We start from the raw sequence: 19,063 nt of genomic DNA, 5'->3' as shown, positions 1-19,063 counted from the left end.
ATCCAGTGTGCGTTTTACTCAGGCCTGTTTGGCCCACCCACACTGCAGGTGGCCAGCAGCTACGGTATCAGCCAACTGCAGCTCTAGAAAAATCTCCCCTCCTGTGCCAAGTGAACTACACACCCTCTTAACTTGTAGCTACTACTCTGTCTCATCTGTACTGTTGGTTCATGAGCTGGGAAGGACTTTTAACTAATTCGGGAAACCATCAACATCATCCTTCTTGGGACTGCTTTTTCCAAGATCTCCTTAACGCACGGGAGACGACAAAACTGCAGGTATGTTAAATTGTCCACCTTTGATGTAAAGATGAATTTGAGCAGTATTAAAATTCATTAATAAATGTTCTATTATCCATAATGTTTCATATTCTGTGGAACAGAATATGAATTCTGTTCCAAAGAAAATTATTTTTACAAAAAGTAAAAGCTGTCTTGTAATACTGCTTCTACAGAATACGCTCTGGAACATGTTAACGGTACAGCTGTTGTAGGACTGTGTGCTCTTGGGGAGAAGAGGGTGTGAGGCAATAAAACGTTCCTAAGACCTACTATGTGCAGGAAGGTTTACCTACCTCTCTTCAAAGCTTAGAGCAAACCCTCTGGCCAAGACACTGGGGTCCATACTACAGAATCAGTAGGCAGTGACAATTCACGCTGCTACACGATTGCTGGTGAACTCTCAAAAAACACCTTCCCTCAGGCCCCAGTCCTAGAAATTCAGACTCAGTTACCCAGGGCTGGGCGACCAGGCTGTCCGGGTTCTAATTGTTCCTGTGTGATTCAGACGGACCCTGCTGCGCTCGGGTGCTCACTCCCCCACGGTGCGAGCGCGTCGAGGCGACCCGCAGGGCCTCCCGGGCCGAAGCCGTGCAGCTTCTAAGAAGACCCGCCTTCTAAGCCTGCAGAAGTCAACAAGCTACCCACCCTCGGCACGCACGTGCAGCAAAACCGCCCCTGCCCCGAAGCTGCCCACCCCTCCCCCAAGGGCTTCCCTCGCCAAGAGGCCATCCCGCTGTGAGCCCTCCACCCAGGGCGAGCCAGGAGCCCGGGAGCTGCGGAGGCACCCCGCTGCCACTCGGCGGCGCTGGTCTGGCCGCACGCCGCGTTGTCCAAGGGCAGGGAAAATCCTGCCCTCAGAGAGCCCCGGCTTCCCCGCGGCCTCTTGACACCGAGGCCTCTTCACGCGCGGCCCCGACCCGGGGCTGACGGGTTCGCGACTATCCTGCCAATCAGATACGTTTTCCTCAGACTGGCCAGCCGACCAATCACCGCGCGCGGGTGTCTTCTTCGGCTCTTCGGCTCTTCGGCTCTTCGGCCCTTCGGCCCTTCGGTTCTTCGGCGCTCTCTCTTGCTGGGCTGTCCTGGGCCTTCCGCCACGCTCGAAAGCTTAGTTCTCCTTGGTTTAATTTCCCCTTTTTTTCTCAGACACTTCCGGGTCCTGCGTCGCTCCGGAAGCCCGCTAGTTCCGGAAGCCTGGGTAATCCAGGTTCTGCTGGGAGAAACCAAGCTTCCCAGAGAATGTCTCAGAGAAAGTTACGTGGAACGGGGGCGTTTCGCACACTCCTAAGGTCAGTGTCTGCCCGAGAGAGCCGGAGTGCAAACCTGAGGTCTTGCTTACAGCCGGGAGGGCATGGAGTTTCACGACGTTGTCGCTGTCGCCCTTAGCTTGAGTTTCCCTGTTTATTGGCTTCCTGTTTTCCTGGAAGAAGCAAATCAGAGTCTGATTTGGGAAAGGCAATGAAGTAGGCCCGATCTCCTAAAAATAGTCTTAGCATCGCACCGTTAAAAGAAAAAAGACAAACACAGCTAGACTTGAGTTCCTTTGCCGTCCACGAGAGGTGACTTTCTAAAACACTTCAAAATCTTTTCCGCGCACTTGTCGGTGGTGAGATTTACTTTTTAAGAATGCCTTAAAAATTATGCAGTGTCCAAACTACTTACTATCGCATGGCTCGTGTAAAGTGTTATATTTGGTACAAAAATAGAGGATGCTTAAGTTTCTAACATTTTTGAAAGCCTGTGAACTTAGACGCAGTTTTAATTTTCTGCGGGAGGAAGAGCTGTTGAGAACATTCGTACGTTATTGCTTGCGATGAGTTTGTTATATTTAACATTGATTTCTGATAACTGAGAGTGTGAGAATAATTGACATTTTTCTTCTGGTGCTTCAAATTAAAAGTCATTGTTTCTTATTTCTTTAGGGTCCATTTTCCAAAAATACCACATTTAGTGAAAGGGCTTTTCCGGAGACCAAGTTGTTGAACGGCCACATCTAACGTGTTCTGGTATTCTGTGATGCCCCTTGAGAATTTTTTACTTAACAATTACAGGCAATTGCAGGGAGTTTGAGATTTTATCCACACCACAATTTGCAGTCTAAACATCTTCCCCTAATGTGTTATCTTTAGTTAAAACTGAACAAAATAAACTTGGGATGGCTGACTTTTTTTTTTTTTTTTTACTTTATCTTCCCTCTGATCTGCCCATATTATCAATTACTTCTATCCAGAAACATTAGAGTTGAATGATTTGAGTCAGAAGGGGACTGGGAAAAAGAGAGATAGTGGAATTATTTAAAAAGTAAAAAACAAAAAACATGTACATATATGTATTTGTTGTTATTTATTATACAGTTATTTTTTTTCCTTTAAAAAAAAAAAGAAGAAAATGGAAGTAACAGGACATAGTAAGGAGAATACTAGTCTAAGTCAAGAGAATTGAGTGTTAGTCCTGACTCTGGTTTCCTTTGACCAGCCCTACCTCGTGGCCTTATTCTCTTCATTTTTAGAAATTAGGGGTAGCATTCAATCTGTGGTTTTAAATATGTTCTGAAGAAGAATTCCTATAGAAATTTCCTGGAGCCACATAGGGGAGAGACAAAGCAAGCAGACACTCAACCCTGTTTTACAAGAGCAGCTATTGTATGTGTTCTGTTTGAAAAAAAGTGTTTCTGTTAAGAAATTTAAATTCATGTCTTAGACTAGATCTGTGTTTTATCTAGCATTATGATTCTGTTTCAGATTACTCATTTGTATCCAGTGTGCATTCATTTGATTAGTAGTTTTTTTTTAATAGTAAAAGATACATTTGTAATTAATTCATTACTAAAAGCTACAAACAGGTCTATATTGTCTCATTTGTTTAATAAATACAAACTTCAAATTTAATTCTTTGTGATCAGAATCATAATTCTTTATTTTTCTCTCTTCCTCCTACCCTGGTATTTTAACCATAAAATTTTTGCTTATTTTTGAAGATCATAATAATCTTTGCAATAGGAAGAGCAGATATTTTCCATTTTACATACTCTGTAACTGGATCTTAAAGACATTAACAGTCTTTCCCAACATCACATTACTAGTAAATTTGCATTTTAAGTCTTAGCCCCATGTTTTCCTCACAGCATCAGGTAATTTTAAATTTTCCTTCTCTCTTGCACTTCACTGTGCTCAGGTTCCTATAGCACAAGGGAAATGTATGCCATATGCACAATCTTTCTTTCTGGACAAAAGTTCTGCTCTGAATCACTTGCTCCTTTTTTTCCTCCCTTGATTATCTTGGGCAACCTCGAAGCAAATTGGATGTCCCCTTTACCTCCTTCCTGTGAAATGACAGCAGTTTCTAAACATTCCGTGTTCCTCTTCAGTTCCTTTGGAATGTGGAAGAAACCTCTGGAGAAAAGCTCTGTACTGCTCCATTTGCCCCATGTAATCCTGGCACTGCAAATGCCAGCGCTGTGATTTCTCTCCATGGAAGTGGAAACAGGGAAGAGGATGTCTAGCACCCTCTGTCCTTCCCATTGTGCAGTGTTAATCAACTTCTTTTCAATCTTTTACCATCTATACAATCAAAATGCCCTTTTCTATATTGCTTGTTATTCTATTTAATATGTTTTCTTTTTTTTTTTTCAGGCCTCTCCCTCCTTAACTGCCTGTCAATAAGGTGAGATAAAATTTCATCCAAGTTGTCTTCTTACTATTAAGACAAAAAAAAAACAAAAGCTGTAGAATAATTCTGTTTTGATTCTGCATAACCGTTCCCTTCTAATGTTAGATGAATTAGCATTGCCTCTGTCTTGCATATAGTATGTGTTCATAACAGTTAAATGAATGTTCATGCCTCATCTCTTCACCCACATATTCCCTTTGTTCAGATTGGACATTCAGTCTCTTTGAATGGTTTTCTGACCACATGTATAGAGTCAGGGAGAGAGAATGTACACAAGATGCATCCCAGGCAGCATGGGCAACTTTACCACATTCCTTTACTTTCTTTCCCCATTTACAGTCTTGGGAGCTTGACTGGCAGTCTGGTCTTGTGAATGATCTTGAGGGGAAAATTTTTGTTTTGAGCTCTGCGGGATTGAATTTGTTCCAGGTTTACCATATATCCATACTAATTATTAACTTCCTTTGTGTGTTCAACAATTTCTCTACTGTTTACCAGAAATTTACTGATTGTCGTCTGACCTTAAACAGGTTGTTAATCTTCTCAAGCCTAACTTTTGTCTTCTAAAATGGACATGATAGTTTTTACTGTGTTATGAGGATTAAGTGAGATAAAGAGTGTGAAGAAAACATAATGCCTCACAGATAATAATGTGTCACATGGTATTTCTTTCCCATTGGTAATACCTCTGTTCCTTTGTGGATATTTCCATGTTGTTTCTTTTTTTTTTTTTAAGATTTATTTATTTGTCAGAGAGAGAGAGAGCGCACGCACTCAAGCAGGGGGAGCAGCAGAGGCAGAGGGAGAAGCAGGCTCCCCGCTGAGCAAGGAACCCGATGCGGGACTCGGGTCTCAGGGTCCTGGGATCATGACCTGAGCCGAAGGCAGAGGCTTAACCAACTGAGCTACCTAGGTGTCCTTCCATGTTGTCTTGAATGCCATAAAATATGCAATTAAACGTGTGCCAATAATTTGCAAGTCATTTAAAATTCTCTTCTTAGGTTCTAGAGCCCTTTTCTAAATTTATAGAGTACTTAAAAGATCTAGTTGCTTCATGTGTTTCAGGTGGCTCTTGTTTGTTCATCCTTGGATTGTAATTTTTGCTGTAAGTTCATGCCTATACTCTTAATCTCTTAGTGTTTAGCCTTTTAAAATAGCCCCATTTGCATGTCCTGTGGTATCCTCCTAAAGTGTTTATGTTCATCTTTTAGGCCCATCACCACCTTGTCAGTCCAGGACACTAGTTTGGAGCATGGCTCTGCCACTCGGCAGCGCATACACTAAAATAGTTGTGTGATTTTACACAAGTCAGCTAATCTCTCTGTGCTTCAGTTTCCTTGTTTTAAAATAAATGATAAAAGAACCTCTTTCATAATATCAGTAAGGATTAAATGATTTAATATTTAATTTTGCAAAGGATACTTAGCTGTGATAGTCCCTTGTTAGCACTTGATAACTGGTAAGTGGTATATATTTACTACAGTTGTAAACTCATAAGCTGGTGGGTATTGTCTTCCAGATGCTTTGCTATTTTTTTTTCTATGATTGTGTCTCCGTCTCACATGTTCTCTTCTGATTTCTCCACTTTTCTCTAGCCTTTTTGACACTCAACATTATCATTTCTGCAGTTGGAAATGGCAGTTCTTTTATTTTTTTCTTCCTCTTCCAAGGATTCCTAAAATAGTTCTTATAAGGATTCTAAATAGGTAGACTTTTCACAGTTGATTTTTTGAAATTTATATATTTTAACTGCTAGAGAGTATAGTGTGATAAAATGACTTGTCCAGAGTCACACAGCCTGTTGGTGAACCTGGTCTAAGATACAGAACTAATCAGTACCAGTTTAACTCTCTTTCCCTATATTCACTCAGACATCTGCTCTTTATTTTCACAACATGCTTTCTCTCTTAAAGACTCAGAAGTATCAACTTTCTGAAAGAAAAGATTATGAGTAGCATGCTTTTCTCTTAAAAATGTATTTGTAAAGCTAGACCAAGGTATCGGAGATTCTGTTTTAAGGTTTAAAAAACCAGAGGGAAACGTTGGTTGGTGTTAGTTTTAGATACTTGAATAAGTATGTTAAATAAGTAAATGAAATAGGAAATACTCAATTATATAAGACTAATTATAATCTTGATGATTATAGTATTTGATTTGAGTTCCCTTTTCTCTCCAAATTAAAAAAATGTATCTATATATCTGCTAGGGCAAGTTACTTATTGTTGCTCATCTTTTTGAGCAATTTATGCGATTTTGAAGTTTATCCTAGAAACATTTTGTTGTGTACTCACTGCCAGTCCCAAAAAGAAAAATCCTATTTGGATTTTGATGAAGATTACATTTAAGTTAAGAGTAATTTAGAAGTCTAGCATCCACAACAGAAGTTTAAAATTACACATGTCTTGTCTGTATCCAAAAGAGTACAATTGGGATTTATAATATTAGATATCTATAAACTATTGAAACTTGGTTTATATTTGATGAAAGAGTAGGACAAAGGAGTAGTGACAAGTCATTTAGCAAGCCTGTGGCAGAAGTGGGATTTGAACTTCTAGTTGTTGATTTCTAGGCCTATTCACAGTGCCAGAGGTCACAGTGTCTTAATGAGTCTCAGTCATAGCTTTTTCTCTTTTGCTCATGTTTGAAATGTGTTCTGGGAATCGGTGTCCTGTTAAATCCCTCTTTGATGCATGTCCCATTTATTAGTATTGATTTCAATACAATGGACAGTAAATCTATCTGACTACACAAAGGAAATAAAATAGTAGGGTATAGGTTCAAAGCTTAAGATCTCCATTATAGAACTTGATTCACATAACCTGATAATATGAAACATTAGTTTAAATGTTTTTCAAACCTAAAAGGAAAAAATTAATATATTGTCTCATCCATTTGATTACTTGAACCCTCAGGATAGTGTGGCAGCAACATTGTCATACTAAAAATTAGTTGATTATTGTGGATCTGAGAAAGGATAGCCTGCCAGTGGGTGCATACGTGGGTTTGATACCTTAGAGAATACTTGGGAATCACATGTTTCTGCTGACAAAGTTTACAGGACTGTAAATTTAAATGTAGAGTTTTTGTAGGCAGCATGCATTGACAAATATGCCTAATGGTAATACATCTAGTACTGAGAGTCTCGGAACAGGTCAATAATAATGTGTATATTGATAGCAGCAATGTAGGAGATGTTACTTGGTATTATAGCTAAAAATCCATGTTATCCCCTTAATCATAATTACATTAATATTGACAGGCCCTTGACAATACTCACATTATTATTGATAGATTTCTGTCAATAACATGTTTTAAATAAAATATATTCATTCATAATTTGTACTATACTCAGTAAAAGCTCTGAAATACATTCTGAAAATTCTTCCTTCTTTAGTGAGATACAGTCGTTTGTTTGGTTTTGGAATGTGATATAGATGACAAAGTTTTATTTGGGGGAATGAAAAGCATAAAAAGAAAGGATGAGTTATTTAAGGATAGGTTTATATATCGCTGCTCTTAGTAAACGAATTTCAGTTGTCTTTTTTTTTTCCTGTGAAAGAAAAGCAGTATGAGTTGTCTAGTGATAAAATGTCAGCAGGAGACCTTTTTAATAGTTTTTAGTGCTAGATCATTTTGTCTTAAACATATTTATGTGACAGGTTAATCACACTAACCCTATAGATGCGATAATTTGCCTTGAGCATCTTTTTCCCATATCCTTAACGTAGTAGTATCCTTCACTAAACACATATTGTGTAGTGCCAATTACACTTTTAATTAATTATTTTTATGAGTCTCTTTGCTTGGGACCATAAATGTTTCCCCCTGCATTGGCCCTTTAGAATCTTAAATTAGTACAGTTTGGGAAATGGGGATTGGGAAGGGAAAGGGTTATAGAACTGTGTATTAAAAGAATGAGATTTCATGGCAGAATAGGAAAAGGTATTGCCTGTTTTTGACATTCTGGAAAAATCAATTTGAATTAAATCTGATGGTGTTCGTTTCAATTCTGAACAATCCCAGCTTTAAAGAAAAAGATTAGTTTGTATTTTTTTTTTTAACTATTCAAGTTGGAGCCTACTTTTGTGAAACTAGATACTAATCTATAAGAACCAATAATATGGGGATCGCTAAACCTTACTTAAACTAAATTCCTGAAGGTAAGTAGAAATAGACTGGCTAATAGTTGGGTGTGGATGGCAGTCACTGTAACAGCATCAGGAAAGAAGGGTTTACAAAAAAAGCATTGGGGATTGTCGATTAAAAAATGTCAAGACGCCATAATCTTTTTTATTTTGATTAGTTCTTAATGAGGCAGGTCATTACTTTAACTTTTTCAGGAAGTTATTAGCACCTTCGTTAAGGGCCTTGCATTGTTGCAGGAATCCTCTAACTGGTCTCTGGGAGCTGCAGCCTTCGTTTTCTTATTGAGCTTATGGAACTCTGCTATCAGACTCACCTTTTAAAAATATATCTCATTATGTCTCTTCTCTTCAGTGATTATTCATGCCTATGAAATCATTCTGGTTTCCCTACAGTGGGCTTTTGGCAGTGGGTTAACTCTTCAGCAGCCTCTCCTGCCGGCCTGTTTTGCTCAGTCGTGGCAGGTGACTTGGGTCTTTGCTTCCAGGTAACAGGCACAGCCACAGTGAATGAGAATTAAATCACCAAGGAGGCAGCTCCTTTTGGAACCCATCCCAGTATCTCCCAGATAAACCATGGCCAGGTTTCATGGCTTGCACGTATCTGGGGTTTGCACAACCTGTTCTTGTGTCTTGAATGCCATTTTTTTCTTTTCTGCCTGGGAAGTTTTGTGATCCTTCATGGTGTCTTCATATTTCAAGATTCATTCTTTGCTTCAGAGATCAATGGCTAGTCCTGATTACAGTAACATCCTATTTCTTTAAAAATGCTTGAATAAAAGGAAGTGAACTGAGAGTTAAATTTTTGGCTTGAATCCCTGGTACCTAGGAGATTGCCTGGCATTTGATAAGCGCTCAAAAAATATTAGTTAAATTGAGCCATTTGTCAGAGAATTAGGATTCACTAAAACACACTCCTTACATTATATTGAAAATAACTTTGTGACTTGAAGGCATTTATGATATTTTTCTGTGCTTTACACCTATTATGGGCAAGTATTGTACAGCAGTGGAGGGAAAAGGATTCCATGATCACGTTGATTGAACTTCTAGTTATTTCTATTTTATCAGTTTCTTCTACTCCTGGGCCCTCCCATCTCTAAAGCCAATATTCTAGAATAAATGTATCTGCCTGAAAGAGGAAAAAGGAAAGGAAGAAGAATGGAGTGTCCCATGTTAGTGATGAACCACAATTGGATGCCTGTCTGGACTGCTTGTACCATGCCCCGTTCAGCAAAGCACCCTAGAGTCAGATATTATCAGTGTGCATTCCTGAAGTTTCTTTCCTTCCAGATAATAGGCATTACCATATCGATGAGGGTTAAATAACCAAGGGAGCAGGTTATGCTGGAACCCATCTCCATGCTCTCAGAATTCACCCTCCATAATCTCCTTTTAGATAAGATACAGGAGTGTGATGTGTTCCACTGAACCCTGTCTCTGCCCCTTCCACCTAGTCCCCCTACATGCTCACACATAATAGTGACATGTTGTTCACTATTTAACTGCCACAATTATATTTTAATTTTGTAGTTAGTATTTCCTGGGAAAAAAGTTCTTTCACAGCAGATTGATTGAGGCATTAATATAAGTAATAATGAAAATTTCAGTCTTTTGAAATAAATTTGCCAAAACCAACTTGGAGTCTTTTTCTTCTTACGCCCATCCCTCGCCAAAGCAGCAATAATATAGTAATAATAATACTTTCCAGTTTCCAGACCACTTTCATAACACTATCTGGTTTAATCTCAACAACTTTGTTTGTGTGGTAGCTGTTCTTTCCAACTTTTTGAAGAATCTGAGGGAAGGGGTGCCTGGGTGGCGCAGTTGGTTAAGTATCAGACTCTTGGTTTCGGCTCAGGTCATGATCTCAAGGTCGTGAGATCAAGCCCCACCATCAGGCCCCGTGTTGGGCTCCACACTCAGCATGGAGTCTGCTTGAGATTCTCTCTCCCTCTGCCCCTCGTGTTCTCTCTCTCTCCCCCCCTCCACCCCCCTCCCTAAAATTAAAAAGCAAAAAAGAATGAGGGTAATGACTTTTTCTAAGATCACATAGCAAGTAAGTGACAAAGCTGGAACTTGAGCTCAGGTCTGATTGATTTTAAATATGCTTTTTTTCTACTCTGTCACAGTTGCCTAAATAGGAATGTAAAGCAAAGGAGGAATATTCCACTTTAACTATGGTGTGTAATGGACAGTGTCTGTTCTATGTTTACAACTAAAAGAAGTTACAAAAATGACTAAAATGTTGGAAAATAAAACCTGAAACAAAAAAATAGAGAAATCATTCATCTGGAAAGGCAAAGGCTAAAGAACAGTTTAATGATAGTCTTTTGGTCCATTAAAGAGTCTTACCGTGGCGGGGGGCGGGGGGGGGGAGATCGAGCCCAGCTGTTCTTAATCTACACTGAGGCCAGGCCTGGGGAGAAAAAGAGGAAAGAAAAAAAATGTTAAACTGTAACAGAAGGGATAAAGAATTTTTCGATAATAAGGATTGTTAAATATTGGATTGGTTAGAGTGTGTTAAGTCTCCTTTTCTGGCAGCCATTAAAAATTCCTATCTTTGCTAAATGTTAAGTATGATTCCTCCAGAAATGAAGTATTTGAAATGGCTGATTCTTCTGAGAAAGCACTCGCTCAGACCAGTTTTTCACTAAATACAAGTAAGGAACCTGAGGAGGAGAAGGCTTCACTCACCATCCAGTTCATCTAGATGTTCTCATATAGTATTCAGTCAGTATACCAATTAACTACCAAACTACCCATTCTATTGCACATAGATTCAACAAACATTTACTGAGCAACTACTATGAGCCCATCTTTGTGGTATAGTCTATAATTAATAACATGTCCATCAGCCACAATGCAGAACTGATTATGACTCTAGTATTTAAAGATACATGAATTGGTGGGGCATCTGGGTGGCTCAGTTGTTAAGTGTCTGTCTTCGGCTCAGGTCATGATCCCGGGGTCCTGGGATCGAGCCCCGCATCGGGCTCCCTGCTCGGCGGGAAGCCTGCTTCTCCCTCTCCCACTCCCCCGCTTGTGTTCCCTCTCTTGCTGTGTCTCTCTCTGTCAAATAAATAAATAAAATCTTTAAAAAAAAATAAAGATACATGAATTGGCATAACTGGTCCTCTAACACAAGCCATGTATTTTATCTGATACTCAATTGAAATAGCAATCCAGTCCAATTTTGGGGATGTGAGAGAGGTAAGAGGAGGGAACTGGTAGTGTTAGACTTCTATCCGTGTCCAATATGGTCAGAGCCTTTCAAGGGTAATTTGACAATAAGAGGTCTTCCCTTATCTTGCTGACCACAGAATATGAAATCTGGGGAAGATAGAGAGTTGTAGACACTATGGTAGTAGAGGGGTCACATGTTAATATTTCCACATACCATGAATGACTGTAGAATTTTGCATGAGGAAAACTGAGCTAGAAATCAGTCTCTTTTTAGGTGGCAGGTGCTTTGAGAAATAAGTATAAGATAAGGCACTTTCCCTTAAGTAGTTTACAGATAAACTATGGAAAGAAGATGTACTGACATGAGTGAAATCACAGGACAGTTGGGTGAGGGCTCAAGTGAGTGACACAGTGAGTGGCACAGACAGTTGCTGTCAGAGTTAAAGGTGGGGATAATAGGAGTTGGAGATAGTTAGGAAGGTTTCACAGAGAATGTTGAAATAGAGTTGGAATGTGAAGGGCAGAGAGTTGTGGGCAGTGGGAAGAGTTGGCAGGAAAGGTGAGTATTTTAGGTACGTGAGAAGAGGCACAGAGTCAGGACTGAGGCATGGAATTAAGGACTCCACTAGAGAGTAGTGGCTTGTTTGCTTGCAGAGATAGAGACAGAATTGGGCTAGGTTGCATCTGAGAAGTTTGTACTTTATCCCAGAGGTAATAATGAGGTAAGAAAGAGATGATTTGGTAAATGTAGGCAAATAATTTTGTGGATTTTAATTTGCTTCTGGGGTTTAAAAAAAAATGTTCTATTTGTTTCCCTCAATTACATAATGCATATAAGTTAGAGAAAATGTGTAAACTGCAGAAAAAGTGAGAAAAATGGATTTTGGAATTCTTTTTCTCTTGAGATAGTTTCAAAATGTTGTATATTGCCTTTGAGAACCTGCGATGCCATATACCTCTGTTACTACCCTAGTTGTCCATTTACTTGCCTGCTTCCCTTACTAGACCTTGGTTAGGGTCCTTAAGTGAGAACCAGGATGTTTTGTTTATCTTTGCATCCCAAGCACCCAGCAGGGCCAGGATGTATTGATGTCCATAGAGTTTATGGAATTCATGAGTAGTCTCTAATCTCACAAGGTCCACTTAACCGAAGAAAGGGAGAGCCAGAGTCAGTGCAAGATTTGTAACAGCCACTGTGGGTACAGGGATGAGAACTAAATAGAAATGAGTGGGAGGGCTGGCAGACAGCATGGAGCTATATGGATGGTAGATATGCCAGAAAAATTACGAAGTTCGCTTTGAAGTGGACTAGCCCATTCATTCTCAACATCACCGGGAAGCTTGTTAGAAATGCAAATTCTTGGCTCCCATTCCAGGCTTACTGATTCAGAAACTCTGGAATTGAAATACTGCAACGTAAGAAATCCAGGTGATCATGATAAATGCTCAAGTTTGAAAACCACTAGCTGAGAAGAACAGTGAGACTGCAGGACTGATGGTGAAGACCGCAGCATAGAAAGATTGAAAGCCCAAAGATGTACGTGATGCCAGTGAACAAAACCAATGAACAGCCATGCTAGCTGGAACAGGAAAACTATGAGAATAAGATTATATTATTACAAAGAAAGCTGAGCATTTTTTTTTAAAGATTTAATTATTTATTTGAGAGAGCGAGAATGAGAGAGAGAGAGTATATGAGAGGGGGGAGGGTCAGAGGGAGAAGCAGGCTCCCTGCTAAGCAGGGAGCCTGATGCAGGACTCGATCCCGGGACTCCAGGATCATGACCTGAGCCGAAGGCAGTCGCCCAACCAACTGAGCCACCCAGGCGCCCCGAAAGCTGAGCATGTTTTAAGTGGGCAGGATCTACTGCTCTTGCTTAATTAGTTCACTGCCTTCCTGATCTTAGTGTTTAAGTAAATCAAGTAGATTTAAAGTAGATTAGTCGTACGAGAGGGACCCCTCACTCAAAATCTCCACCCAGATTTTCTCTCCTATCTCCATACAACTGCCTACTGAGCTCTAGCTGTCTCATAGGAGCCTCAGATCTCTAACACTACTGTGGTTATTATCTCTCCTTCAAACCTGTATCACTGCATGTGTTTCCTATTTCAGAGAATTGGACTACCATCCACTCAGTTACTCAAGTCAGTTATTCTTGGCTTATTTCTCATTAAATTGTGTCACTTCTAACTTCTCATAGCTTTAAAGACACCTATTTTTCTCCATCCCTACTGATACCCTTATAATTTAGACCATCGGGACTTTCTCATTGATCACTTTAATAATCATGTAACAGTCATCTTAACTGGTCTCTCTGCCTCGAGTCTTTTCAGCTTCAAATCCATTCTGAATGTGGCCAGAACAAGCTGTCTAAAATGCAGATTTGATTAGTTCTTTTCTTAAACTATCCAGTGGCTCCCCATTAACATCTTGATAAAATACAGCCTCCTCAATTTGGCCTTTACTCTTGGTCTCCTACCTTCCTTTCCAGCCCTTTGTCCTTGCACCTTCAGTCCTTGTCGCCTGCTCTCCCTCTGCTTGGAATAGCTTTCCTTTACCTTCCTTTACCAGGCTGACACTACTAATCTTTCAGGTAGCTGCCTAGATATTAGCTCTCTCTGAATCCTTCTCTGAACTTCTGAGGTCTAGTGTCAGAAATAATGCCCTGGATTTCCCCTTGCATATCACTCCTAACACCTTATTGTAATTGCCTGTTTATTATTTTATACAGCACATTCTTACCCACCCTCACCTCACTACATTGTAGTCTCCACAAGGGGTTGAGACTGTGTCAGTTTACTATTGTATCAGTAACTGGTAAACAGCCAGTGTACAACAAATGTGTTGAAATAGGTAGTAATCAATAGTCCGGATATGATAATATGAAATAGTTTTAAAGGCTACTGGGTAGGAATTTGTGTTTTCTATCCTTCAGCTACCCCTGACTTTATCCTATTCATCTAGTCTGTGTAGTATTACATGTACTGGGTGCTATGCTGGTTGCTAAGATTCAACCGTAACAAGACTCAGTCTTTGCAACAGGGTTTATCCTCTAGTGGAGGAAATAGACGATTTAAAAAGTAGTCCGTGTACAGTACATAAGGGCCAAGAAGTTGGAAGAATGGAGTGCTAAGGGAACAACTAGAAGAGGCAGCCAACCCAAGTTTGGAGAGTTAGGAGGAAGTGATGCCTAAACCACTATTAAAAATTTAGGACTTAAAAACTGAAAACTGAGTTTTTCAAGTAAAGAACAGGAACATACTGTTCCAGATGGAGGGAACAGACCATAAATGTTCACTAGGGAACAAGAGAAGGGGGCACCTTATGACTAGAGGTCAACCGATTAGGAAAGAAAGCAAGCTGGGGTAGTTTGGGAGGCTTGTGTGTTTGAACAACTGCAGTGTGGGAAATGCACTGAAAAAGGCAAAAGGTGGGATAGACCAATTAGATGTAATCCAGCAGAGAGATGAGAGCTGCTGAATTTAGGAAGAGGCCTGCAGGGGATAGAGTAGTGAATGGATTAGAAAAATATTTGGGGCAAAGAGCAGAACCTTGGGGATTGATGAGATTTGTAGAGAGAAGAAAGGGAACTCGGTTCTAACCCCCTTCCTCTTTTCCTGTAGCTCCTGGCTAGTATGAGGCAAGGATTTCACAGAACTTGCCGCAAAAATCTCCCCTGCCATAGCTCTAAGCTGTGAAATTTTGAGGGAGCTGTAGGAAGGGGAAAAAGGTGAGATCATCCCAGAAGGCAGATAACGTTTATGGGAGAGAAACATTCCTGTCAAATATCTAGATTGAGAGGAAAGCAGTAGTATACACCTATTATTCAGTAGGCACTTTTGTTTCCTATACTTGAACTTGTTAAGCATGTAGTCTTCTGCCACTGAGTCATCTAGGATCCATGTGTAATTTAAAAACATCCCTCTGCGGGCGCCTGGGTGGCTCAGTTGGTTAAGCGACTGCCTTCGGCTCAGGTCATGATCCTGGAGTCCCTGGATCGAGTCCCACATCGGGCTCCCTGCTCGGCAGGGAGTCTGCTTCTCCCTCTGACCCTAACCCCTCTCATGTGCTCTCTCTCATTCTCTCTCTCTCAAATAAATAAATAAAATCTTTAAAAAAAAAAAAAATAAATAAAAAAATAAAAAAATAAAAACATCCCTCTGCAAAATCTCTTTAATTGTCAGAAAACAAAAATCTCTTTAATTGTCAAGGACATTCCCAGTTTCAAGAGGTACAACTTTATTTTAGGGTATACCTTTCAGTGCTTTAACTTCTAACAAATTACATTTAATATCTTTTTAGTAAAAATCATAAATAGAATTTGAAAGGACCCTAGAGGTCATTTTATCTCTGGCCTTCAGTTTTGTAAGTGAAAAAAATAAAGTAGAACTAGGTGAAGTGACTTGTCCAAGATCACAACTGCCACGCTGTCAGTGACAGTGAACTTCAGTGGGACACCTGCCTCCCTCTGTAACTTAGTGTTCTATTAGTGCACTAGGCCTTTTGAAGGTCTGGAAATCATGCATGATCAAGATCAAGCTCCATGTGTTCGGGGCCCATTTTAGAAATTAAATTTAAACAGATTTCTTGTCATAGTTTGGATTTACCAGTTTTTTAATAATAAGTAAAATATCTAAACTGGTTTGTACACTCCTTGACGATAGCAGCCACTGAGTGTTTTAATCACTGTGGCTTGTACATAATAGGCATTTAATAAGTGTGTTTTGAATGAGTCAGATATAACTAGCTAACCACTAATCAGTTTTTTCTATTTCATTTTAAAAGATTTTTGTCTCCTTAGCACCTCTGTGATTCCTTATTTTTTTTTATGAAATGGTCTTAGTATATATTTTTACATCATAGTTTTCTTAGAAAACTGTATGATGTGTATCTTCTTAATGTCTGAATAACAGCATTTCTGCATTCATGTTGTTTTGTGCTAGTATTTATTTTCTGCCATAGTGTGATAGCGTAATAAACACTGTTCATTTAATTTTTTCTCCTAACTTTATGGATATAAAACATATTTCAGAAAGATTAAATGACTTGTTAAAAAATATATACCTTTGGAGTCAGTAGAAGTGCTGGCAATTAACCTGAGGTCTTGACTTATATCCGTTGGAATGTTCCATAGAGTTCACTGTATTTATTAAGTTCATGTATTTCTCCATTAGTCATGTTGTTATTTAGCTTCATCACTGTTAGTATCAGGATTTTATGATCTCCCTGCTAATTGACCGAGGAGGATTACTTGGATGTAATTTGTGGAAAAAGGATGCAACTTGCTACAACCTGTTATTCCTTTGATGAGGAGGGTCCAAAAAAGAAAAAAAAAAAAGAAAAAGAATAGCAAAGAAAAGAAGGGAGTGAGGGAGGAGGGAAGGGAAAAAGAGAAGGTTCCATGTAAGAGGTGATTGATTGTTCACTGCTGTTTGACACCTACCGCCAGCTCCATCTTCAGTGGGCCCTGGTCATTTGTGCATCACAATTTTAGATGTATAAGTTGAGGAGATGGTACAAGCTTGCAAATGTTTGATGTTCCCTAATTGTACTTTACCCCTAGAGACCTTCAAAGAAGACATGGCTTCCAGAGAAGAGAACACGAAAAGGACAAACAGAGTGCTAAGAATAAGTCAGTTGGATGCACTCGAACTGAACAAGGCCCTGGAGCAGCTAGTTTGGTCCCAGTTTTCTCAGTGCTTTCATGGATTTAAGCCAGGGCTGTTAGCCCACTTTGAACCAGAGGTGAAAGCGTTCTTGTGGCTTTTCTTGTGGCGATTCACCGTCTACTCTAAAAATGCCACCGTGGGACAGTCCGTTTTGAATATTCAGTACAAAAATGATTTTTCCCCAAAGCTGAGGTACCAGCCGCCAAGTAAGAATCAGAAGCTGTGGTATGCTGTGTGTACGATTGGCGGCACATGGCTGGAAGAGCGCTGCTATGACCTGTTTCGAAACCGTCATTTGGCATCATTTGGGAAAGCCAGGCAGTGTGTGAATGTCATAGTTGGACTTTTGAAATTAGGTGGGCTGATTAATTTCCTGATTTTCCTTCAGAGGGGCAAGTTTGCAACTTTGACAGAACGTCTCCTGGGCATCCGTTCTGTGTTTTGCAAGCCCCAAAACATACGTGAGGTTGGCTTTGAGTATATGAATAGGGAACTTCTCTGGCATGGTTTTGCTGAGTTCCTGATTTTTCTCTTACCACTTATTGATATCCAGAAGTTGAAAGCTAAGTTGTCTTCATGGTGTATTCCTCTTACTGGTGCTGCTAATAGTGACGGTACATTAGCCACCAGCGGCAAACAGTGTTCTCTGTGTGGAGAGTGGCCCACCATGCCTCACACCATAGGATGTGAGCATATCTTCTGTTACTACTGCGTGAAGAGTAGTTTCTTATTTGACACGTACTTTACCTGTCCTAAGTGTGGCGCAGAGGTACACGGTGTGCAGCCACTGAAATCAGGAATCGAGGTGTCAGAAGTCAATGCTCTTTAAAAACTAAGATTGTTTCCTTTGAGGAAAACTGTTACTTGTTCAAATCCTTAATATTAGTCATCCTAAGCATAGTGTTTAGGTGTCTTTTATGAGGGAATGTGCTTCTCCAGCCACTGTCTTCTGTTCCTTGCCAAGTATGATGAAATTCTAATCACTAGAAACCACATGATTCTGAACATATTAGGTAAACAGTAACGTGTTACTTTAAATCATTGCATTCAATTTTTAATGTCGAGAATAATGGACAGTTTTTTTTTTTGTTTTTTTTTTTTTTTATTTGAGAGAGAGAGAATGAGAGAGAGAGCACATGAGAGGGGGGAGGGTCAGAGGGAGAAGCAGACTCCCCACCGAGCAGGGAGCCCGATGCGGGACTCGATCCAGGGACTCCAGGATCATGACCTGAGCCGAAGGCAGTCGTCTAACCAACTGAGCCACCCAGGCGCCCTAATGGACAGTTTTTGTCAGACTACTAAAAATGCTCTTTCGTTTTGCTACTTCCTAAAAAGAGGTTAGATTCTAAAATGATTTCAGAGACTCTGGGATAAGTTTGTATTTATTTTCAGAGATGGCGTTATAACATCATAATCTGACAATGATAAGACCCTATTGTTTTGAGCCTTAAGATCTAGTGCCCCAGTTGTAATTTTAAGCTTTTCTCTAAAACCTATTTTTGAGGGGTTCTGTTGGCTTCATTCTCGGGCAGAATGATGGCCACCAGGAGCTCCAGACTGATGTTCTGCCAGCTTTCTGATCCCCTGGGAATGAGAGCTTCTTGCGTAATAGTTCCGGCTAAGTCCAGGACCTCATTGTCTTTGGTCTGCCTGGGATTACACATTTGTGAACCAGGACAGAAAAGTACTACTCTTGATTACTAGATGTGTACCTCGTGGACCCATAGTAGGAGAGTAGGCAGTTCGCCACAGGAAACTCAGGTGCCATTATAAGAATAGTGGATGGTGGGCAGCTAAAAAAAACAGATCCCTGCTAGAGTCCACATTTGCCTTATTACTATCAAAAGTCTGTATGCATTCTTTAATTTTACCATTGATCTGAGTTGATGACATAAGTAACTGAATGGTTGACTTAGATTGCAGATTTAAAAGGATTAAATAAATAAATATTTTGTTATACCAACAATTTTGTTGTAGTGTTATTTTGATAAAGTGCATTCTGAGTAAATACCCTTATTGTTACCATTTTAACATGAAAATAGTACTTTACCTATATGTTAACTAATAGAGTTGTCAATATTGTAGGGGTTTTATGTTTTTCCAGACACTAATGGC

At 39.8% G+C, this 19,063-nt stretch overlaps 1 protein-coding gene across 1 annotated transcript; it reads left to right on the top strand.

The window, feature by feature from the left end:
- Positions 1 to 1,366: 1,366 nt before the first annotated feature.
- Positions 1,367 to 18,090, top strand: PEX2 (peroxisomal biogenesis factor 2). Its single transcript, XM_032421575.1, has 3 exons — positions 1,367 to 1,570; positions 3,914 to 3,944; positions 16,843 to 18,090. The coding sequence occupies exon 3, from the start codon at positions 16,860 to 16,862 to the stop codon at positions 17,775 to 17,777; it is 918 nt and encodes a 305-aa protein (XP_032277466.1). The 5' UTR covers positions 1,367 to 1,570; positions 3,914 to 3,944; positions 16,843 to 16,859; the 3' UTR covers positions 17,778 to 18,090.
- Positions 18,091 to 19,063: the final 973 nt, after the last annotated feature.

The sequence above is a fragment of the Phoca vitulina genome, unplaced genomic scaffold (assembly GCF_004348235.1).
Source record: "Phoca vitulina isolate PV1807 unplaced genomic scaffold, GSC_HSeal_1.0 scaffold25, whole genome shotgun sequence".
Lineage (NCBI taxonomy): Eukaryota > Metazoa > Chordata > Mammalia > Carnivora > Phocidae > Phoca > Phoca vitulina.
Note: the sequence above shows the minus strand (reverse complement) of the source record. Positions and strands in the feature narration are given on the sequence as shown.